Here is an 18,323-nt window from a genome sequence, read left to right on the forward strand (position 1 = left end):
CAAAACTTTATCAATGTAATTACTGTTACTATAAAAGATTATCTTCCTCTATCTATAGCTGCACTGCACGTTCGAGTTTTTCTTCATCAACCTCTGTTCTATTTAGTTCTCCTTGCTCTGCTTCTCACAATCAAAGCAATGATTAAATAAACAAACTTTTAGTAGTTGATTTGGAAAAAAGGGATAACTTTTTAAAGTGTTTGCCATTATTCCACGTATAAAATTTGCACCATTTAACATTTATACATGACACAAGTTTGCTTGGTATTATATTTTGTCGTCCTACATATTGTTACAACTTCCACAAATACTAAACATGGAAAGATAATATTACTTATTTAAAGTTCTAAATATTAGGATTTGTCCAAATAAGGAAAAGTTTAATAAATAAAATTTTATTTGATTTAGAAGTCCTAAATATTAGGAAAATAATTAAAATTACAATTTTGTCCTAGAGAATTGAAAAAGCGAATAATATTTCGCTAAGGGCATTCGTGCTTTTAATATAGTATAGATATAGATAGATAAGGAAATTATTCATAAATTTACATGCCTTTTATTTTAGTCTTTTTTTAATAGTGGATTACAAAATGATTAACCTCTCACGTGTCATTCTAAAATCTTTAAATTCCATACACCAAACCACGCACTATCTGGCGTGATATAGGTCAAAGGGAATCTTTCTTTCTCTTTTGTTTATTTAAGTGGAAATTGTTTTTTTAAGATGAAAGAGAATTCAGAATTGAAGGTTGATTAATTTAATCACAAGTTCAAGCTTGATTTGATTTATAAACTAAAACAATTTATTGCTGTTATTATTATTTGTTGGACCAAGGAAGCTTTGATTTAGTGATTATCAAGTTAGTAAATTATACTCCCTCTGTTTTAAATATCTATCGTGATTTCAAAAAATAGTTGCACAAATTATTTATTATTTTAAAAGTTTAAGACAAAATTAATTATATTTTTTTATTTTATCCTTAATAGTAATTATTTTTGAAGATGGAGATAACACATAAATAGAGTAAATATTCAATAAAGAGAGATCATAAATAAGAATAAAATAGTCTAATATCCCTCCTAATTAATATTTTCTTAAAAGGCGTGTAAAAGAGAAATACGATAAATAATTTGAGACGGAGGGAGTAGATGTTTAGATTCAGTCCTTGTTCAAGAGTGCATTTGTATTCAACTTACATATTACTCCATCGTTTCAGTTTATACGTATTTTATTTGACTAAATACGAAATTTAAAAATATAAATAAGACTTTTGAATCTTAAAATTTAAACTAAGTATATGTAAAACATGCCAAAAATATGCATTGAATGTTTTGCTCAAACACACCATGTCGTTCCTATAAAAATAAAATATTTACGATAAAATGAAAAAATTAGAATTAAAAATTTACTAAATATAAAAATATGATTATCTGGACTAGACTAAAATGGAAGTGTTAATTTACATAAAATATTTAAGAGTACATTTATTGGGTAAAAAATTCAAAGCTAAATAGTTAATTTATTGTTTCTTTCTTGATATATTCTGAGATCTCCCATCTCTGCCATTCTCTTTCTTATTAGATCCCTGCAACGAAACCTGAAGACAGATACAGTATTATTTTTTTTTAAAATCTTTTTACAGAGAAGAAAACTTTCAATAAGAAGATCGCAAAGGAAAATTCATTTAAAGCAATATTGACTCTTGTCCCTACTACACCTTTCTTCTTCTGCTGCATTCTTAAAAACTTAAATTTACTTAATTTCATCACCGCTTCTCATCTTTTACTTCATTCATATATTTCCCATTTTCCCATTTCTTGATTTTTATCCAAAGTTCAGAATTTTTTCCCCATATTGGGTTATTTTTCTTTTTTCATTTTGGGTCTTGAATCTTTTAGCCAATCTGGGTAGGAATTTCCCATTTCTTGGTTTTGCTCCAAAGTTCAAATCTTTGCCATATTGGGTCTTCAAAAGTTCAATTTTTTTCATTTGGGTGTTGAATCTTTTAGTTAATCTGGGCCAAGAATTTACCATTTTCCAATGTGGTTAAAGTTTTGATGCAATTGTGTATTATTATCACATGCATGGGAAGATTTGAGGGGTGTGATGATTTGAGAAATGGAGGTTAGATCTGAGAGTGAGGTACATATTAGAAGTGAAAAAGTACCATTACAACAAGGGCAAGTGATACAGAGAACAAGATTAAAAGTTTGGTTTATAAGGGTTTGTTCCAGCATTTTGATATGGACATGTTTGGTTCAGCTTATTGCTGTTTGGGAACTTTATCATCCCCGTTTGTTTTCTGGTTTTACTGGATATACTAAGCTCTCTCTTCATGTTGAAGAGACTTTGCCTTCTCCTTTGCCTCTTCTTCCAGCTAGTGAGTTTCCATGTGCTTGAATCTGTATCAGTTTTATGATTTTTCATTAGTCTTTAATTAGTTAATTAATGTCATTGAAGTATGTCGCAAACTTGTTTGGGACTGAGGCATAGTTGTTGTTGTCGTTGTAGTGCCATTGTAGTATGTGATCTGTTTGCTGTATATTAGGTTAGTTGTAATTCATTAGCTAAAAACTGAATACCAAAGAAAGCAAATGATTCTAATGGGCGAATGCCTACTAGTTGGGATTAGGACATAGTAGTAGTAGTAGTAGTTGTTGTTGTTGTTGTTGTTGTTGTTGTTGTTGTTATGCTTGTATGAGGTTTGGTATTTGCCAAGAGACTTTTTAGTCTAGTTAGAGACATATTATTTGAGGTTTACAGGACTGTTAGTTTTAGAGAACCCCTAATTTGCCTAAAAAGTCAAAGGTTTAGTATTTGAATGAAGTGGACCGAAATAGAGCGGAATGAACCCCAACTAGTTTGAGATTGATTGATCGATTGAGATAGACTAACGCAAAATAAGAAAAAGAAAAGCAGGAGAGGAAACCTGAGCGTGGTTTTCCTAAGCTTGAGATCTGTCGATTTGGAGATCATAACATTGCAGCTCTGTAATCTAGAGACTACTACTACTACTACCAATGTGATGGTCAATAGTCAATTTGTCTTCCCTTTTAGTTTTATCACTATGGTGTCCAAATGCCAGCATAAAGGTTTTTAGTTAGAATTAGGTAGAGTTTAAATTTGCTTCTGAATATCTTCTTTTTGTTCCAAATTGGTATCCATTTAATGATGTATTTCCCTCTGGTAATTGGTTTACTTTGGATAGATGCAATTAAATTTCTGTAATCTAGGTCCTGTAATCTTGAGACTTGCTGCTGTAACCATTCTGAAAAATGGAACCATTATACTAAATATATTCGGAAAAGCTAATGAAGTCACCACATCTGAAATATCTAACCTTAAACTCATGTTCCTCGACTGACTTAGCATAGATCCAATGAGTGACTTCGCGCGCCAGAATATATGTATTTTTCCCATTTAAAAGAAATATATTCTGATAAGCTAATGAAGTCACTCATTGGATCTATGCTAAGTCAGTCGAGGAACAATCAATTGAATTAGTAGGAAGCAATTTCTAGAGTTTAAAACAAAAAGACATTGTGTTCCCTTGAAGGAAAGGCGAGAAAGGGACTGGATGAAAGACTTTCTTCTCTAATCCTCTCTGTAGCATTCCTTATTACAGCTCTCTTTTTTTAAGACATTGAATTTTCTTAATTCAAAATAGAGTGAAAAGTCTGATAATCTTCTCATTTTCCCAGGGTTAATCGTCTAGCATGAGTCGTGAAAGTATAAACACAAATTTTCTGAAGTTCTTGAGCAAATTAATGCTGCTAAAAGAAATGTCTCAACAGTAAGGAAGTAATAAAAAGAGAAAAAGAAATGTCTCAACCATAAGGAGCTAGATGTGAACATACTTTTAGGATGATTTAGTGCCGTTTTGCATCAATTAAAGATTTACTTAATTATCCAAAAGAAATTCATTTTTGCCATTGTACTAACTGAAGATTTAGTGACCAAAAGTACCATCACCCAGTCTCATAGGTGTAACATATTAATAGGAACTGTATCTTTCTTTGAGTTCCAAATTCTTCGTCATCTAACATACATAAAACGTTGATACATGATATTATGCAGGAAATTATACAAATAATGGGTTTCTTCAAGTGTCCTGCAATGGTGGCTTGAATCAAATGCGTGCAGCCGTTAGTATTTGTTCCTTCCGCTTTTTCTTTATACATTAATATTAAATTCAAATGGCTAGGAAGTTGGGAACTCTGGAAACTGTATTCAAACTAAAGTAGGCTTCCATAATTTCAATTCATACTCCTAATCTGTAAATAATTCCTCCATTTTTTGAGTGTAGATCTGTGACATGGTGACTGTTGCACGGCTTCTGAATCTAACTTTGGTTGTCCCGGAGCTTGATAAAACATCATTCTGGGCAGATCCTAGGTAATTCTAGTGTTATGTAGTTGTATTTCCTTGACCTATTGCTTCGTGTTTTATAATAGCTTGTAACATTTCCTGGCAGCAATTTTGATGATATTTTTGATGTGAGACATTTCATTGCTTCACTAAGAGATGAAGTTCGGATAATAAAGAGATTGCCAAAGAGGTTCAGCAGGAGATATGGATACCAACCACTAGTAATGCCTCCTGTTAGCTGGTCAAATGAAAAATACTACTTGCAACAGGTTTATCTACTTGTTTATGCAATACAACTTTATCATATTATCAATTCATGACTGTGGACATTGTCATTTTTACTTAGAAGACTAGTGCTTAAATCATAAAGTTTTGGCGCGATACATCTCAACATGCAAAGTACCATTGTGTTTGCTGTATGTAATTTCATGTACTGCTTTTGATATAGGAATCAGTCTGTATACAGTGATTCTAATACTTTGACAATTGAATATTTCACCTCTGTTGCAATTTATGCATCAGCTACATTTGTTTATCCTGCCCTAATGCATTTGGACTACACAATGCAGATTCTGCCTCTCTTCAGCAAGCATCAAGTGATACATTTCAACAAGACAGATACTAGACTAGCAAACAATGGGATGCCTCCTGAGCTTCAAAAACTCAGATGTCGGGTGAATTTTCAGGCACTGAAATTCACTCCAGAGATTGAGGCTTTGGGAGAAAAATTAGTACGTATGCTTCAGGCAAGAGGACCATTTGTAGCATTGCATCTAAGATATGAGATGGATATGTTGGCATTCTCTGGTTGCACTCATGGTTGCACTGAAGAGGAAGCTGAGGAGCTCAAACGATTAAGGTGATAATCTAAGAATGACTTTTGTATTTTAGTTTTATTCTCTTTTTTCTTTTTTCAAAATCACGTGAAACGAAGTTGTCTAAAAAGACCTATAATCGCTTAGAATCTTAGAAATCCGTGCAGCCTTAGCACCGATTCTAAGTGAAACCAAGTAGTTAGAGGCCTAGTTGGTTGGTACGCTTAACATTAAATCTGGTGATTTTCAAGTGTCTCTTTAGTGTGTTTAAAGATTTGTATGTCAGCAGAAATTTGTACAGAGCCTCAAGTGTTAAGAGGGATCCCTAATTTGTTGTAAAAGGCTAATTGTTGAGTATTGGAATGAGAGGAATATTGAGGATTCGCATGTCCGTTGCCATCTACTATTGGATTGAGGCATAGTTCTTGTTCTTTCAAGATCACTTTGTGCAAAATATAATTCTGCCTAAACCGCTTATTCGAACCAGGCACAAAGAGGGAAAACACGGGTGGTATTTTACGATTTCCCTATGCACAGACTTACAATAAGACCAACAGCCGGATCAAATTTCACTATATAAGGACCTGTCTAGTATCAAAGATTTGATCCCAACTTGTCGGCTTACTTGCTTTTGGTGTTTGTTGATTGAGACGATGTTGCAACATTTATGTAACTCCATGTAATTTTTCAGTATATGGGCCCCGACAGCTAAACTGCAGCTTGATGGTAGCAGTAGTGCTAATGAATTTGATGTTTAACATTGTTGAATGATTTAATGGTTTCTCTTGGTTCTCCCGCTCCGACCAATACAATTTTCTCTATTTCACCTTTTCGTCTTGACCAATGCGGAAATCTGTTGTCTATATAGTAAAATCCATTCTGGTTCCCATTGTTTCCTCAGGTATGCATTCCCATGGTGGAAGGAGAAAGAGATTATATCTGACGAGAGGAGATCTCAGGGCTTGTGTCCCCTCACCCCAGAGGAGGCAGCTTTGATTCTGCAAGCATTGGGTTTTGAAAAAGACGTACAAATATATATTGCATCTGGTGACATTTACGGAGGTGAAAGGAGGCTTGCTGCTTTGAGAGCTGCCTTCCCAAAGATTGTAAGTGATTAGTGCTCCTCTACTCTGATTGTGTCCTTTGCCTCGACATCTAAACTACCAATCTTAGTGCTGTTACTTAAAACATTTATCAATAACTTGCTGCCTGTAATAGGTAAAAGGTGCCTTAACCAACATTTTTTATAATCTATTGCATGTATTCTATTGTTCATTGACAGCGCAACATGCTTTGAGACATTTGAACTTACAAATGTGGAATTTGATCTATATATTGGAAAATCTTCGACGTGTTCTACTGCCAGCTTTTATGGCTGAGGACTTCATTGCGGCTAATCTTTCCATCTAAAACTGGAAACTGTTAGCTGATTATTCTTTTATCTATCAGCATGGTATGTGATTGATATAAGCTTTAATTTTATGTTCAAATATCAGGTGAAAAAGGAAATGCTGCTTGATCCTGGGGAGTTACGGCAGTTCCAGAATCATTCATCTCAGATGGCAGCCCTCGATTTTATAGTGTCAACTGCTAGTAATGTATTTGTTCCTACTTACGATGGGAACATGGCTAAAGTTGTTGAAGGTCATCGTAGGTACATATTACCTACTGTGCTGTTAATGATTCTGTTACGTTAACAACTATTATGTCAAAGGATTCCTGAATAGATCCGTTGCAGGTATCTTGGTTTTAGAAAAACCATTCGATTGGATCGCAAAAGACTTGTACAACTGTTAGATATGCATCAGAATGGAACACTTCCATGGGATGAGTTTACAACTGCAGTCCGGCAGTCACATGAGGGAAGAATGGGACAGCCGACTCGTCGCAAAGTTATTGCAGATAAACCAAAAGAAGAAGATTATTTCTATGCAAATCCACAGGAGTGTCTGTGCGAGAGTGCAGGATGTGATGACTTGTTAGGCCCTGATAATTCAACTGCAGTCCGATAAAATATGCAATTCAGAGCACGTCTTGGATGGACTTTTAGTCCATAGTTATGCGACAGGCATTTCGTGAAGAAAGCAAAACGAAAAGCGTAACATTGTTGAGTATACACACTCGAGATCCGTTAGCAAAAGGCCAGAATGCGGCCTTTGGTCATCGGGCATGTTGGAGTGGTGTTTTTCTTAGATTGGTAGTTTATAACTGGAAGAAGCAACAGAAAAAAATGAAGAAACCAATTGTGTCATACTTGTCAAAAAGAAAAGAAAGTGTCATGTTAATGTGTTCATTCATTTTGTTCATATGTATTTGCTTTCTTCAACAAGTTGAACTGTGCTGATTGTCACATGATACCACAATTATTTACAGGAAGATAACCCTTGTTACATTTAAAATGCTCTGATTTGTGGAGCAAAGAGTGTAACAGTTTGAATATTTATCTTAATGTCATGCCCAAAAGGGGTACTTGAAGCAAATCTATTTTGTGTACTGAGAAATCTGATAGCTTGGTTGAGTTTGATACTTCGATGACCATAGATTATCAGTTCTAGTGCATCTTCTTCTGTTTGAAAGTGAGAGGAAGTAGCAAATTTATATAGTACATAACATATGCGAGCTTTACATGGATAATTTGGTAGTAATTTCAAAAGAAAGAACTGACCACATCGAAAATTTGCGCAAGGTTTTCGAGACCTCATCTGGATAGGAAAAAGGGAGATTTTTGTCGTTTGTGGATTACTCAGATAAAATACGCTCCTGTCAAATATAAAGTAGAGGGAGGAGAACTGGAAGAGAGAAGGAAAAGAGCAAAATATTGACAAGTCCAATAGGGGAAGAACGGCTAACGCGTTGACTGCCTTTGATACTAGAAAAAAAAAAACCCAAGAGGTCTAACCTAACCCCAAGCAACTGATTGTGTAAATATCTTTTACATTGCTATGCATAAAATGTGAAATCTTCAGAAAGTAACAACTTTAGATGTGAGACCCAATGGGAAGATAATGGTGGCCTCAATCAAAGGTTTCAGTTGCTTAGATTAATCTTAAACACAATAAGACTAAATCCTTGAAATAATCTGATGATTGATGTTGTCTCTTGAACTCTTCTCCTTCTGATGCTTGAGGATTTCACAAGAGGATAATATAGAACTGCTCTTTCATTATTTACATCAGACAAAAGCAAACTCTGAAGTCCAAGCCATAATAACTCAACTAGACTGATCATAAGATCAGCAGACGTGTCCTTACTCTAAAAGGGCAGCGCGGTGCACAAAGCATCCCGCATTCAACAGAAGTGTCCTTACTTTGGCTCCCAAAATATGATATCTCCTTGCTCTCCAACAAGACCAAGATCTTTAAGCCTCCTTTCCCCATAATATTCTAATTCATCTAGTTCCAGTTCCCTTTCCCTAAAGATATCGTCGATTTGTTTCAATACCTTCTTCTCCCCTAATCTTATCCCAACTGCTATCTGAAGCCTTGTACTGAGGTTTCCTTCCTCCATCAGTTTCTCATCCTGCAATACAGTGTTCAATGCCGGAAATAAAATCACATGTACTACATAGTGGAAAAATAAAGCGGTTTATTCATAGCATTTAGTAGAATAGTTTGCGGTAGGTGAAAATGAAACATGCACGACCAAGATATAGTAGGACAAGTTTCAATGCAATCAGTGGCGGAGCCTGGATTTTCACTAAAGGGGGTCAGAATATAAATAAGTAAACCCATGAAGAAGCCAAGGGGATGTCAATATGTAGTATATATACAGTTAGAACTCTCTATAACTACCCATCCTTTATTAACAACACTTCACTATAACGGCCAAGTTTTCTTTGGAACCAATTTTTCATATTGTGTTTTAATATATGTTCTCTATAACAACGCATCACTATAGTACCAAAAAAATGGCGAAACAGACAAGACTGTTATAGGGAGGTTTGACTGAACATAAAAAATATATTTTACCTAGCTACACTGTGTATTTTTCCGACAAAGGGGTGTGTACATGTGGCTCTACCACTGAATGCAATGCAACTCAACTGATACTTCTAATGATGTAAATTTACCTCTTCAATTGTGGAATGATAGCCAGAAAGTGCAGATTTCCAGGCATCTCGTACGACTTTACATATGAGCTCCTCATATGTAAATATATAAAAAAAAAAATTACCTAGCTACACAGTGTATATTTCCAACAAAGGGGTGTGTACATGTGACTCTACCGCTGAATGCAATGCAACTCAACTGATACTTCTAATGATGTAAATTTACCTCTTCAATTGTGGTCTGATAGCCAGAAAGTGCAGATTTGCATGCATCTCGTACGACTTTACATATGAGCTCCTCATTTGCTCTGCTGACAGGCAACCCAAGATGACCCCAAACGGAGTTTCTGAAAATTGATTCTAGTAGGAAAGCGTCAGTTCCGCCTAGGGCAACCAGCCTCAGATATGGAATCATAGTAGGAGGGAGAGATTGTCCAATCTTTATGTCAAAGTAAGCAGTTTCTCCTATGTCATTTGTCTCTGCTATATCCAGCTTGTCTCCATAAAACTCGTCAGACTCTGATATTTCTAATGTTAACGTAAACGCATCACGAGCTGAACTTGGTTCGATGAAGCCATAGTCAAGCGCCATATCAGCATTACTTTTGTTCAGGTCGTATTGGATGAAAAGCTGTCAAATCACCACATCTATATAAGTGAGCTGTAGCAATTAGATGAACCAACAACAACTGCTACATAACACATGCAATTACGAGGCAGGAAGTAATGAATATTAGTTTTCACAATATGTTAGTTTTTCCATAGCGCAACTAGTAAAGTTGCTGTCATATGACCAGGACGTCACGGGTTTGAGCTGTGGAAACAACCTCTTGCAGAAATGCAGGATAAGGCTGCGTACAGTAGACCCCTGTCCGGCCCTTCCCTGGACCCCGCGCATAGCGGAAGCTTAGTGCACCGGGCTGTTGTTACAATGTTAGCTTTTCGATGAACAACAAGCAGAGTAACTTGTCCTGCTAGTTGATTTGTCAAGTGAAGAGAGTTTTTGAATTTTGAAGAACTCCTTACCTGGTCTCCAGCTTTAAGTTTCAATGGACTTCTTAAAGAAAATAACAAATCCCACGAGAACAGACCGGCTGGTCCCCTAACTTCATGCGCGTGATCTTCTGTTGTCACTCTGGCATTGTGGTTTGTCTGACAATTAAACCATTTATATAACATTATTCACCAATTGATTTATAGCCAAAAAGTATGATGATATGCAATATCCAAAGATAACTTTAACAAACAAAGAAACTCTGTTAACTGTTCTCGGTCTTAATTGATACTCGTCTGTAAGTAGTTGTTCATCACTATCTAAGTGATTTTCATTTACCTAGAATCTTACCAGGTCAGCAAAGGGGACGAGAATAAGATTTTGATTCCGAAGACGGGAAAATGCCCTTGATCTGAGTATTCCAAATGCCCAGAAGAAATCATCCAAAGTTATAGGAAAAGGGAAAAGCTGCTTGTTACGAAGTATGACTTCTTCTTCCACTTTTTGAAATTCATTTTGCACATAATCTTTCACACTCAGCGTCGTGCTTAACAGTTGAGTCCCTGCAAACATTGCATGACAAACAAATTAATTAAAAATACCCGAAAAAACCTTAATTCTCATTTGGCGAAACAAGAAGAAACTCATTTCTTATCTAAGAGCCGTTTCACCTTCATTTAGAGACAATGTCATCCCATTCTACATACTGATTATGGAGTATAATCAAGAAAATCATGTAACTATCCTATATAAAGGCATACCAATTTCTCTAACGAAGTCATACGAGATCTCAGTTTCATAGGTCACAGGAAAACCATCAACTAGCCTACAACATAATACAAGATTGCAACCAAAGCTGCAAAGCAAAAACCAATTTCAAGGGATTATGTAACCAAATAATAACAACTCTCGATACTCCATAATTCTAAGACGATAACAATAATAAAACAATGAGTGTGAGCGTTGATGCAATGGTAGAGTTTCTCTTTGGTAGCGGGAAGGTCACGGGTTTAAGGCATGAAAACAAACTCCCATGGAAATGCAAGGGAAGACCGCGAGTACTTTGTCACAAAGTGTTCCTTTAGTATTGAAACAAGAGTTTAAGCTTTACCCACTGATTGTGCAAGAGATATTTACACAATCAGGTTATTTATAAGGTCATCATAGGTAAATCTCGGAGAAAAAGGGTAGCCCAGTGCACAAAGCATTCCGCATTCATGCAGGGTCCGGGGAATAGCCGCACTCAAGAGGGTGTGATGAGTAAATCTCCAAAATAAACATTACATAATTAGTAACCTGGTAAAAATGATAACTAACATGCTATCACACGCTAAACTTAACTACATTGATAATGTAAAAATTCTTTATATTGTTAGTGTATATAACTTAACTCTATAAAACAGTGAACATAAATATCTCCAATTTTCTTGTAAATAGCATTTTGTACAAAGAAACCAAATTACCTTGAATCTCAGAGAGCTCCTCTTCAGACCTGCACTGGAATAACATACAAAGCAACCTTCATCAGCAACATAACTTCCAAATACAACAGTATTTATTATTAAAAAAAAATAACAAACTCAGTGTAATCTTACGAATGGGGTTTGGGGAGGGTAGTGAGGAGGGGAGTGTGTATGCAAACCTTACTCCTACCTTTAGGAGGTTATTTTTGGTAGACCTTGGCTCAGGAAAAAGATAAAAGGAAGGGGCATCAACAAGCAAACCAATCAGAAAACCGAAGCGAAAATAAAGACTAAGACTAAGTAATGCCATCGGAAAACCGGAATGAAAGCAACAACAAGCAATAACAGAAGTCTAGGAATACGAAAATACACGACTTACGTAAACTTATATACTAAAACTACTGTTACAAACAAGGACAAAAATTATTATAAAAAAATAAAAATTAAAGGCAAACCCACCAATATATAGTAGAATCAGTAGACTTTGGAAGAACATCCATATAATATTTCCACTTGGAATCATCTCTCCATTTTTCTCTAAGCAAGAAAAGTGCAACAGAAATCCAAGGTTTCAATCCACTACAAACATTACCAATTTCAGATTCAGCAACTGCATCTGGATTAATCCAAAATCTTTTAGGAACTTCTAAAACAGTTTCACCTTTAGCTATATCTCTTTTAGCAACAAGTCCTAAACCTTCTGGTACAATTCCTGGCTTTACCGGTGTCTTTGCTGTTACAACCCCTTCTTTACATAGCCACTGCCAAAATGTTTGAACTGGTTCTGGTATTTTTGGGTCAAGTTCTGTTAATTGAAGTGAATTTATCAAGATTGGTTTTTGGTAAGTGTAACAAGTTTGATATTGCTTTGTTCTTGATTTTGTGGTTTTGAGGGGACAGAGGAATGAAGAAGAAGGTAAAGGGTGTACAGAGAAAACTGAAGCCATTTTTCTGGTTAGCTTTGGTTCCAGTGAGTGTTTGTTAAAGACACTGGCTTTACAGTTGCCAGATTTCCAGATGAGGTTGTCATACAGTTAACACTTTTTTTTTTTTTTTTTTTTTTGTTGCCAATTTGCCGAAATTCAGTCAAACTAGGTGACATTATTTTCCTTAAACCAACTAATAGTGCGTTTGGCTAAATCCCGAAAATCAGCTTATTTTAAAATAATTTATTTTTATTTTAAAATATAATTTTTATACTTTTGGGAGAAGTAATTTGTATTTGGCTAATTAATTTGAAAAATACTTTTGACCAGCAATTACTGTTTAGCGAACCTTTTTAAAAAATACTTCTAAGTATATTATCTCTTAGATAATTCTCAAAAAGTACTTTTTGGAAGAAATTATTTTTTTTTCCAGCTTCTCAAAAGTAACTTCTACTTCTATTCAAAAACACTTTTGTGCTTCTAAAAACTTGGCTAAACACCTGAAAGTACTTTTGACAAAAAGAAGAAGAAGAACTTTGCCAAAAAAAAAGAAGCTTGGCTATAAGCAAGGAGCATTTTTCTCAATTTTTTCATCCATTGTTTTCGTTGAACAATATTAATATGAGTTTTAATTTTTATACATTAACAATATAAGATTTTTTTTTACATTATCAAGACATATAAAATATTATTACAAGTATATTTTTCCATTATAAGAAGAATTGGTAACCTGAAAAATAAGACAAACAAACTACTATAATAGTTAAATTGTATTACTCATTACACTATTTATCGTAAATAAGCTAAATCATAATAATAAATGCATCGTCTCCCTTTCTGGATTTTACCTTTTGAATTCATGCCACCAAAAAACTCTTCCGTTTATTTGTTTTTTTTTTTTTTCCATTAATGTGTGCCTGATTAGAAAGTTTAAGAATTCTCTACGGATACAACCCACGATAAGGAAAAATGAAAGTGTATATTCTGCTTACAACTAGTAAAGTGAGGTTACAGGTAATGTATTCGAATTAAGAACAACATTGGTACTAAATGTATCCTTAATATATTAGGGTTATGTATTTCCATTCTAACATTATAATTGCAATTCTTGTATTTTCCATATCAGTTCGCTCTTCTGGGAAAAAAAAAAGACACTAACAATTTTTCTTCCTAGATACAGCTTGTTCCCACATCGGTAATTTCATATAATACTTATTACTTTATATTTGATAGAGAAGATAACTAATATTGCCGAGCTCAGTAACGTGGGCTTGTAACTCAAGTGAGGGCATTAATGTGGTGGAATATTGGGCCTGTTCAGATGGCAGGGTTTGGGTGGCTAATTTCTGGCCTGCCCTATCCAAGCTCGGAGTTGGGTCACGTGGCCCGAACGAACGTATGGGCTGCTTGGCTCCTAAAGCGGGGTGGACCGCGTGAGGCTGGTTTCACAGAGCAACGAATAGCTCCCGCTCTGTGCAGTGGAAGGATAACTGGCCGGTGTCATCTAAGCCCAATAAATGCCTGATGGGCTGCTCTAATTAAACTACCACTTTTTTGGGCTGAAGACACCGAGGCTGTCCACTCTACCTGACTATGGTTTTGAAATTCTTTTGTTTCAGTATTTTTTTGCTGAGATAAATATATTCTAGCTGATTTAAAAAATAATAATCGACAAAATATATATATTTTATATACTTTTTGCCTAGCGAATGTAACTAATTTTGGCCGACCAACTAATTTTATATTTTTCCCTTTTTCTTTTTTTGCTTTCTTCTAAAAAAATTCACAAAGCAAAACAAGTTTAACATTTATTTCAAGGAAATCTATATACTATATTAAAAGCACGAAGGCCCTTAGCGAAATGTCGTTCGTTTTTTTTATCCTTTAAAAATAAATTTTATATTGGACAAAATTGTAATTTAAGTTATTTTCCTAATATTTAGAACTTTAAGCCATGTAAAACTTGGTTATTGTAAATCTTTCCTTGTTTGCAATACTTATTAAGTCCTAATTTAAGTCTTTAAATCGATATGAAAGTCCTAATATTTGCTTTACATAAATTCAGTTTTATGTACGTAACATAAGTATAATTAGTAGGTCTATAAATTAGAAATTATTTTAGGCTAAATGTTAGCTACCACTACTTGTCAGGAAGACATTAGTATTTTAGGTTACCTGTAAAAAAGAGTCACTTGGGTATACATTTTTCATGTAAAAATAATTATATTTCATTAATGTCGTTTTCTTAATATTTAATAAACCCGAGCTCCAACTAAATATCTTATATATTAAATCCTCCTTATTTGAACTTGAGCTCCAAGTTCTTATATTTATTAGGATTTTGAGATCATTTAAAATTTAACCTTGTATAACTTATGTTCTTATTTAAATAATATTTAATAACCATATTAATTTTCTTCCATGTAACTTTTGATTATGCTTTACTATGTCCTTTTTTTTCTCTTTTCATTGCACTTTAATTTTGTGTTCATTTACGATTCGTAGATTATTAGTTGCCTATTGATTTGTATTCTTGCTGAAACTGAAAGGAAGCATAATAACTTGTGAAATTGTAGTTAGGACATTATAAGACTGAAACAAAATTTAAGTTGAATTATTGACTAATGATTAAGGACTTTTGTGAGAAAGTTATACACTATCAACATTCATAATCATCTTCAAGAACTTACCCTTTTTATTTTGTAACTCAAGTACAACCCTTTAATAAAATTTGTACTCATTGAGATGAGGTACACGCACATCGCGTAGATATTACATTGGACAAGACGACTTTAATTATTTCTCTAATATTAAGGACTTTAATTATTTCTCTAATATTTAGGACTTTAGACTTAACTAAATTTGATGTATTAAACTTTTCCTTATGTGATATATAACCATATTTGTAGAAGATGATATACAACCATACTTGTGAAAGAAGTCCACGTTTGTAGGGTTAGAATCTTTATAAAATTAAAAAAAAAAAATTAACATAGTTCTCGTATAAGTTTTTGGCTCTCAAACATCTTGGTAGATTTAGGAATACTTTTTTATTAATAAAATGATAAGTATAATTCTAAAATTTTCAAGACATATAAGATGTGTGTATTCTCATTAATTATTAAATAAAAAAAATTAAATCAAAAGTCTAGGCATTTCTTTATTTCTCCAGTTTAGTGGGCTTTTTCACCAAAAGAAAATTAAATAAATGGAAAAAATAAAAATTATAAAGAGGAAATTAAAAGAAACAAAAAAGAAGTAAAATACGTATTAAAGAGAGGGATGATTAAAAAAATATTGCAAATTCACATTAGGGTAGTGTCGAACACTTTGCACTCCTTTTAGGCTTAGGAGTCTTCTTTTTTATAATAAAATGTAAAATATTTGAATAAATTTAGCACTCTCATAAAATAGTATTGGTAAAGAATCTTTAATTATTGGTAAACTATCATACATAAATTTTATAATAACTAATATAAAATATACATGCAATGCACGTACTCAAGTGCTCATATAAAGTTAAATGCGCATTTTACTGTTCAATCAAACGATACTTCTATGACACTTTATATTTATTTATAATGGAGCATATACTAGAATAAATTTAATACAGAACCATTAAAGTAGATCAACCCCCTAAACATGAGCAACATAATTTTTATTTTAGAACTTGTAATTTTTTGTACTGGTATTGCTTTTAGAGACACGCGCAACATGCGTACGTTAAAACTTAAACTATTATTTCTCTAATATTTTTGACTTCGAAATCAATTTAAGTTTCTTTCTATATAAGAATTATGTAAGCATTCCTAAAATTTAGGAATATTAAATCAAGAAAAATTTTACTTATATAAATTCTTTTCTTACTTGAGTTGTCAGCTATAATTCTATTCTACTACAATTATATTTATTTGCTCTTTGGAATAGATTCAACATCTCGTAATTTTGTGCAGATCAGTTATTACAAAATTGATGCTCAAATATAATAAACTTTTATTTAACTGAAATAATTAAAAATTTAAAAATATAACCAGTTAAATCATATGCTAAAACTTTTGATTGGTAGTTGCCCGGAAAAGTAGTAAATTTGAATAGTTGGGAAGCGTTTCTATCTCTCTTCTTTTATATTTTTTTTATTTGTTTTAGAAATGGTTAGGAAAAAATCTTATTTCCAACTTTTTGCCTCTTTATTTTTATTTTGTTTGAATAATCTACCATTTTAGACTATATCAGATAACAATAAATTTAATGTAAGCATATGAAATGTACTACCTATCAATTAGTTTTATTGTCTATCTAATTATGACTTTTTATTTCTAATCAGGCATGGACTAATAAATATTCTACTTGGGTTGGAAAACAATTCTAAAATAAACCTCCTTTAATGTAGGTTAATTTACTTTATTGATTCAGAGTAATTTTTTCTTCAATACCAAATATTTAGCAACTTTTTTGTATATAGTATGGATACATATTTAAAAACAACTCTTTTAATTATCTCAAACATATATTTCGAATATTATTTATATTGATTTTAAAACGATATGTCTTTATTATCGGGGTACACGCGCAACGTGCGTACTCTAAGACTAGTATTATAAAAGCGTAAAAAGTTAAGGTTTAGAATTATAGTAGTTAGTCATATCATCACAGAGTCGCTCAACATGGTTTTGCTCTTTTTTTGTGATTGTCTAATGCCAAATTAAAACGATATTTTTGGTTTTATAAATTACAATCCAAATGTATCCTAAATTAGGGATCAATAATCTGATACAAGTCAATAAAAGTTTGCTGCTTACACCTAGATTCTAAACGGTGTAAAATCTGTGCCAAGTAGTTATTTTGATTTATCTGAAAGATATTTTCTTGTGGATTCGTAAAATAGTAGAGAAATCAACTTCTATGTTCATTTGAGTTACGAACATATCTCATTATCTCCTAATAATATGGGATCATAGAATCAAAGCTAGAAAGGTGGATTATTTAGGCATGAGATATTAATAGAAAAAGGAGGAAAAAAAATCATAGGGAGAAGTAACCAGATTATTTTTTAATAATACTAGTTAATTATAATGGCTTTACCACTCTTTCCCTTATTTGATACATCTATAGTATTGTATAGGTCAAAATCTGATAAAAGAAATCTTGTCCAAGAGAGAATAATTAAGAGCTGATTAGGCTGAGGCCATGCTTAAGAAGTAACACACACACACATTTATATATTGTTATGAAATATAACTCAAAGTAACAATATGGAACAAGGAAATAAAAGCAATTTAGTAAAACATGAACAAGAAATGGAGATAGAGAGAAGGAAGAGATTTTCTTCTTCAATTGTGTGTATTTTTCTATCTATTACAAGGCCTTTATATATGCATAAAAAGTGAAGAAAATATGTCATGGAATATGTCATTGACTATGTCATTAAGTATTTGAGATGAAGATCGTGGAAGAAGAGTAGACATCCACCATAATGTGATATTTATCATAACACTCCCCCTTGGATGTCCATAGATAATGTGTCTCGTTAAAACCTTACTAGGAAAAAAAAACCCTATGGGAAAAAATTCTAGTGAAGGAAAAAGAGTACACATGTTTAGAAATACGCCGTTTGGTTGCCTCGTTAAAAACCTTGCAAGGAAAAAAATAGTGGGACAAAACCTTGTAAGGAAAAAAGAGTACAACGCGTATTAACTCCCCCTGATGAG

The 18,323-nt window shown here is 33.2% G+C and overlaps 2 protein-coding genes across 2 annotated transcripts; one reads left to right on the forward strand and one right to left on the reverse strand.

Moving 5' to 3' along the window:
• The first annotated feature begins 1,565 nt into the window (after window positions 1-1,565).
• Window positions 1,566-7,664, forward strand: LOC107809814 (rhamnogalacturonan I rhamnosyltransferase 1). The gene is made up of 8 exons (XM_016634503.2): window positions 1,566-2,381; window positions 4,079-4,146; window positions 4,308-4,396; window positions 4,476-4,638; window positions 4,939-5,228; window positions 6,086-6,290; window positions 6,681-6,838; window positions 6,923-7,664. Exons 1-8 carry the CDS (start codon window positions 2,120-2,122, stop codon window positions 7,194-7,196), a joined length of 1,509 nt encoding a protein of 502 aa, XP_016489989.1. The 5' UTR covers window positions 1,566-2,119; the 3' UTR covers window positions 7,197-7,664.
• A 353-nt stretch (window positions 7,665-8,017) lies between these two features.
• LOC107809813 (ribulose-1,5 bisphosphate carboxylase/oxygenase large subunit N-methyltransferase, chloroplastic-like) lies at window positions 8,018-12,752 on the reverse strand. The gene is made up of 6 exons (XM_016634502.2): window positions 12,149-12,752; window positions 11,690-11,718; window positions 10,578-10,789; window positions 10,259-10,384; window positions 9,459-9,863; window positions 8,018-8,703 (listed from the first exon to the last, which is right to left on the reverse strand). The coding sequence occupies exons 1-6, from the start codon at window positions 12,634-12,636 to the stop codon at window positions 8,488-8,490; spliced, it is 1,476 nt and encodes a 491-aa protein (XP_016489988.1). The 5' UTR covers window positions 12,637-12,752; the 3' UTR covers window positions 8,018-8,487.
• Window positions 12,753-18,323: the final 5,571 nt, after the last annotated feature.

This window comes from Nicotiana tabacum, chromosome 20, assembly GCF_000715075.1.
Source record: "Nicotiana tabacum cultivar K326 chromosome 20, ASM71507v2, whole genome shotgun sequence".
Lineage (NCBI taxonomy): Eukaryota > Viridiplantae > Streptophyta > Magnoliopsida > Solanales > Solanaceae > Nicotiana > Nicotiana tabacum.

Coding starts and splice junctions, on each gene's coding strand:
- LOC107809813 (XM_016634502.2), bottom strand. CDS start 12,636: ATGGCTTCAGTTTTCTCTGTACACCCTTTACCTTCTTCTTCATTCCTC. Junction 9,864..10,258: donor AACTTAAAGCTGGAGACCAG/GTAAGGAGTTCT, acceptor GTGATTTGACAG/CTTTTCATCCAATACGACCT. Junction 8,704..9,458: donor ATCAGACCACAATTGAAGAG/GTAAATTTACAT, acceptor ACTGTATTGCAG/GATGAGAAACTGATGGAGGA.
- LOC107809814 (XM_016634503.2), top strand. CDS start 2,120: ATGGAGGTTAGATCTGAGAGTGAGGTACATATTAGAAGTGAAAAAGTA. Junction 4,147..4,307: donor TGAATCAAATGCGTGCAGCC/GTTAGTATTTGT, acceptor TTTTGAGTGTAG/ATCTGTGACATGGTGACTGT. Junction 6,839..6,922: donor GTTGTTGAAGGTCATCGTAG/GTACATATTACC, acceptor GATCCGTTGCAG/GTATCTTGGTTTTAGAAAAA.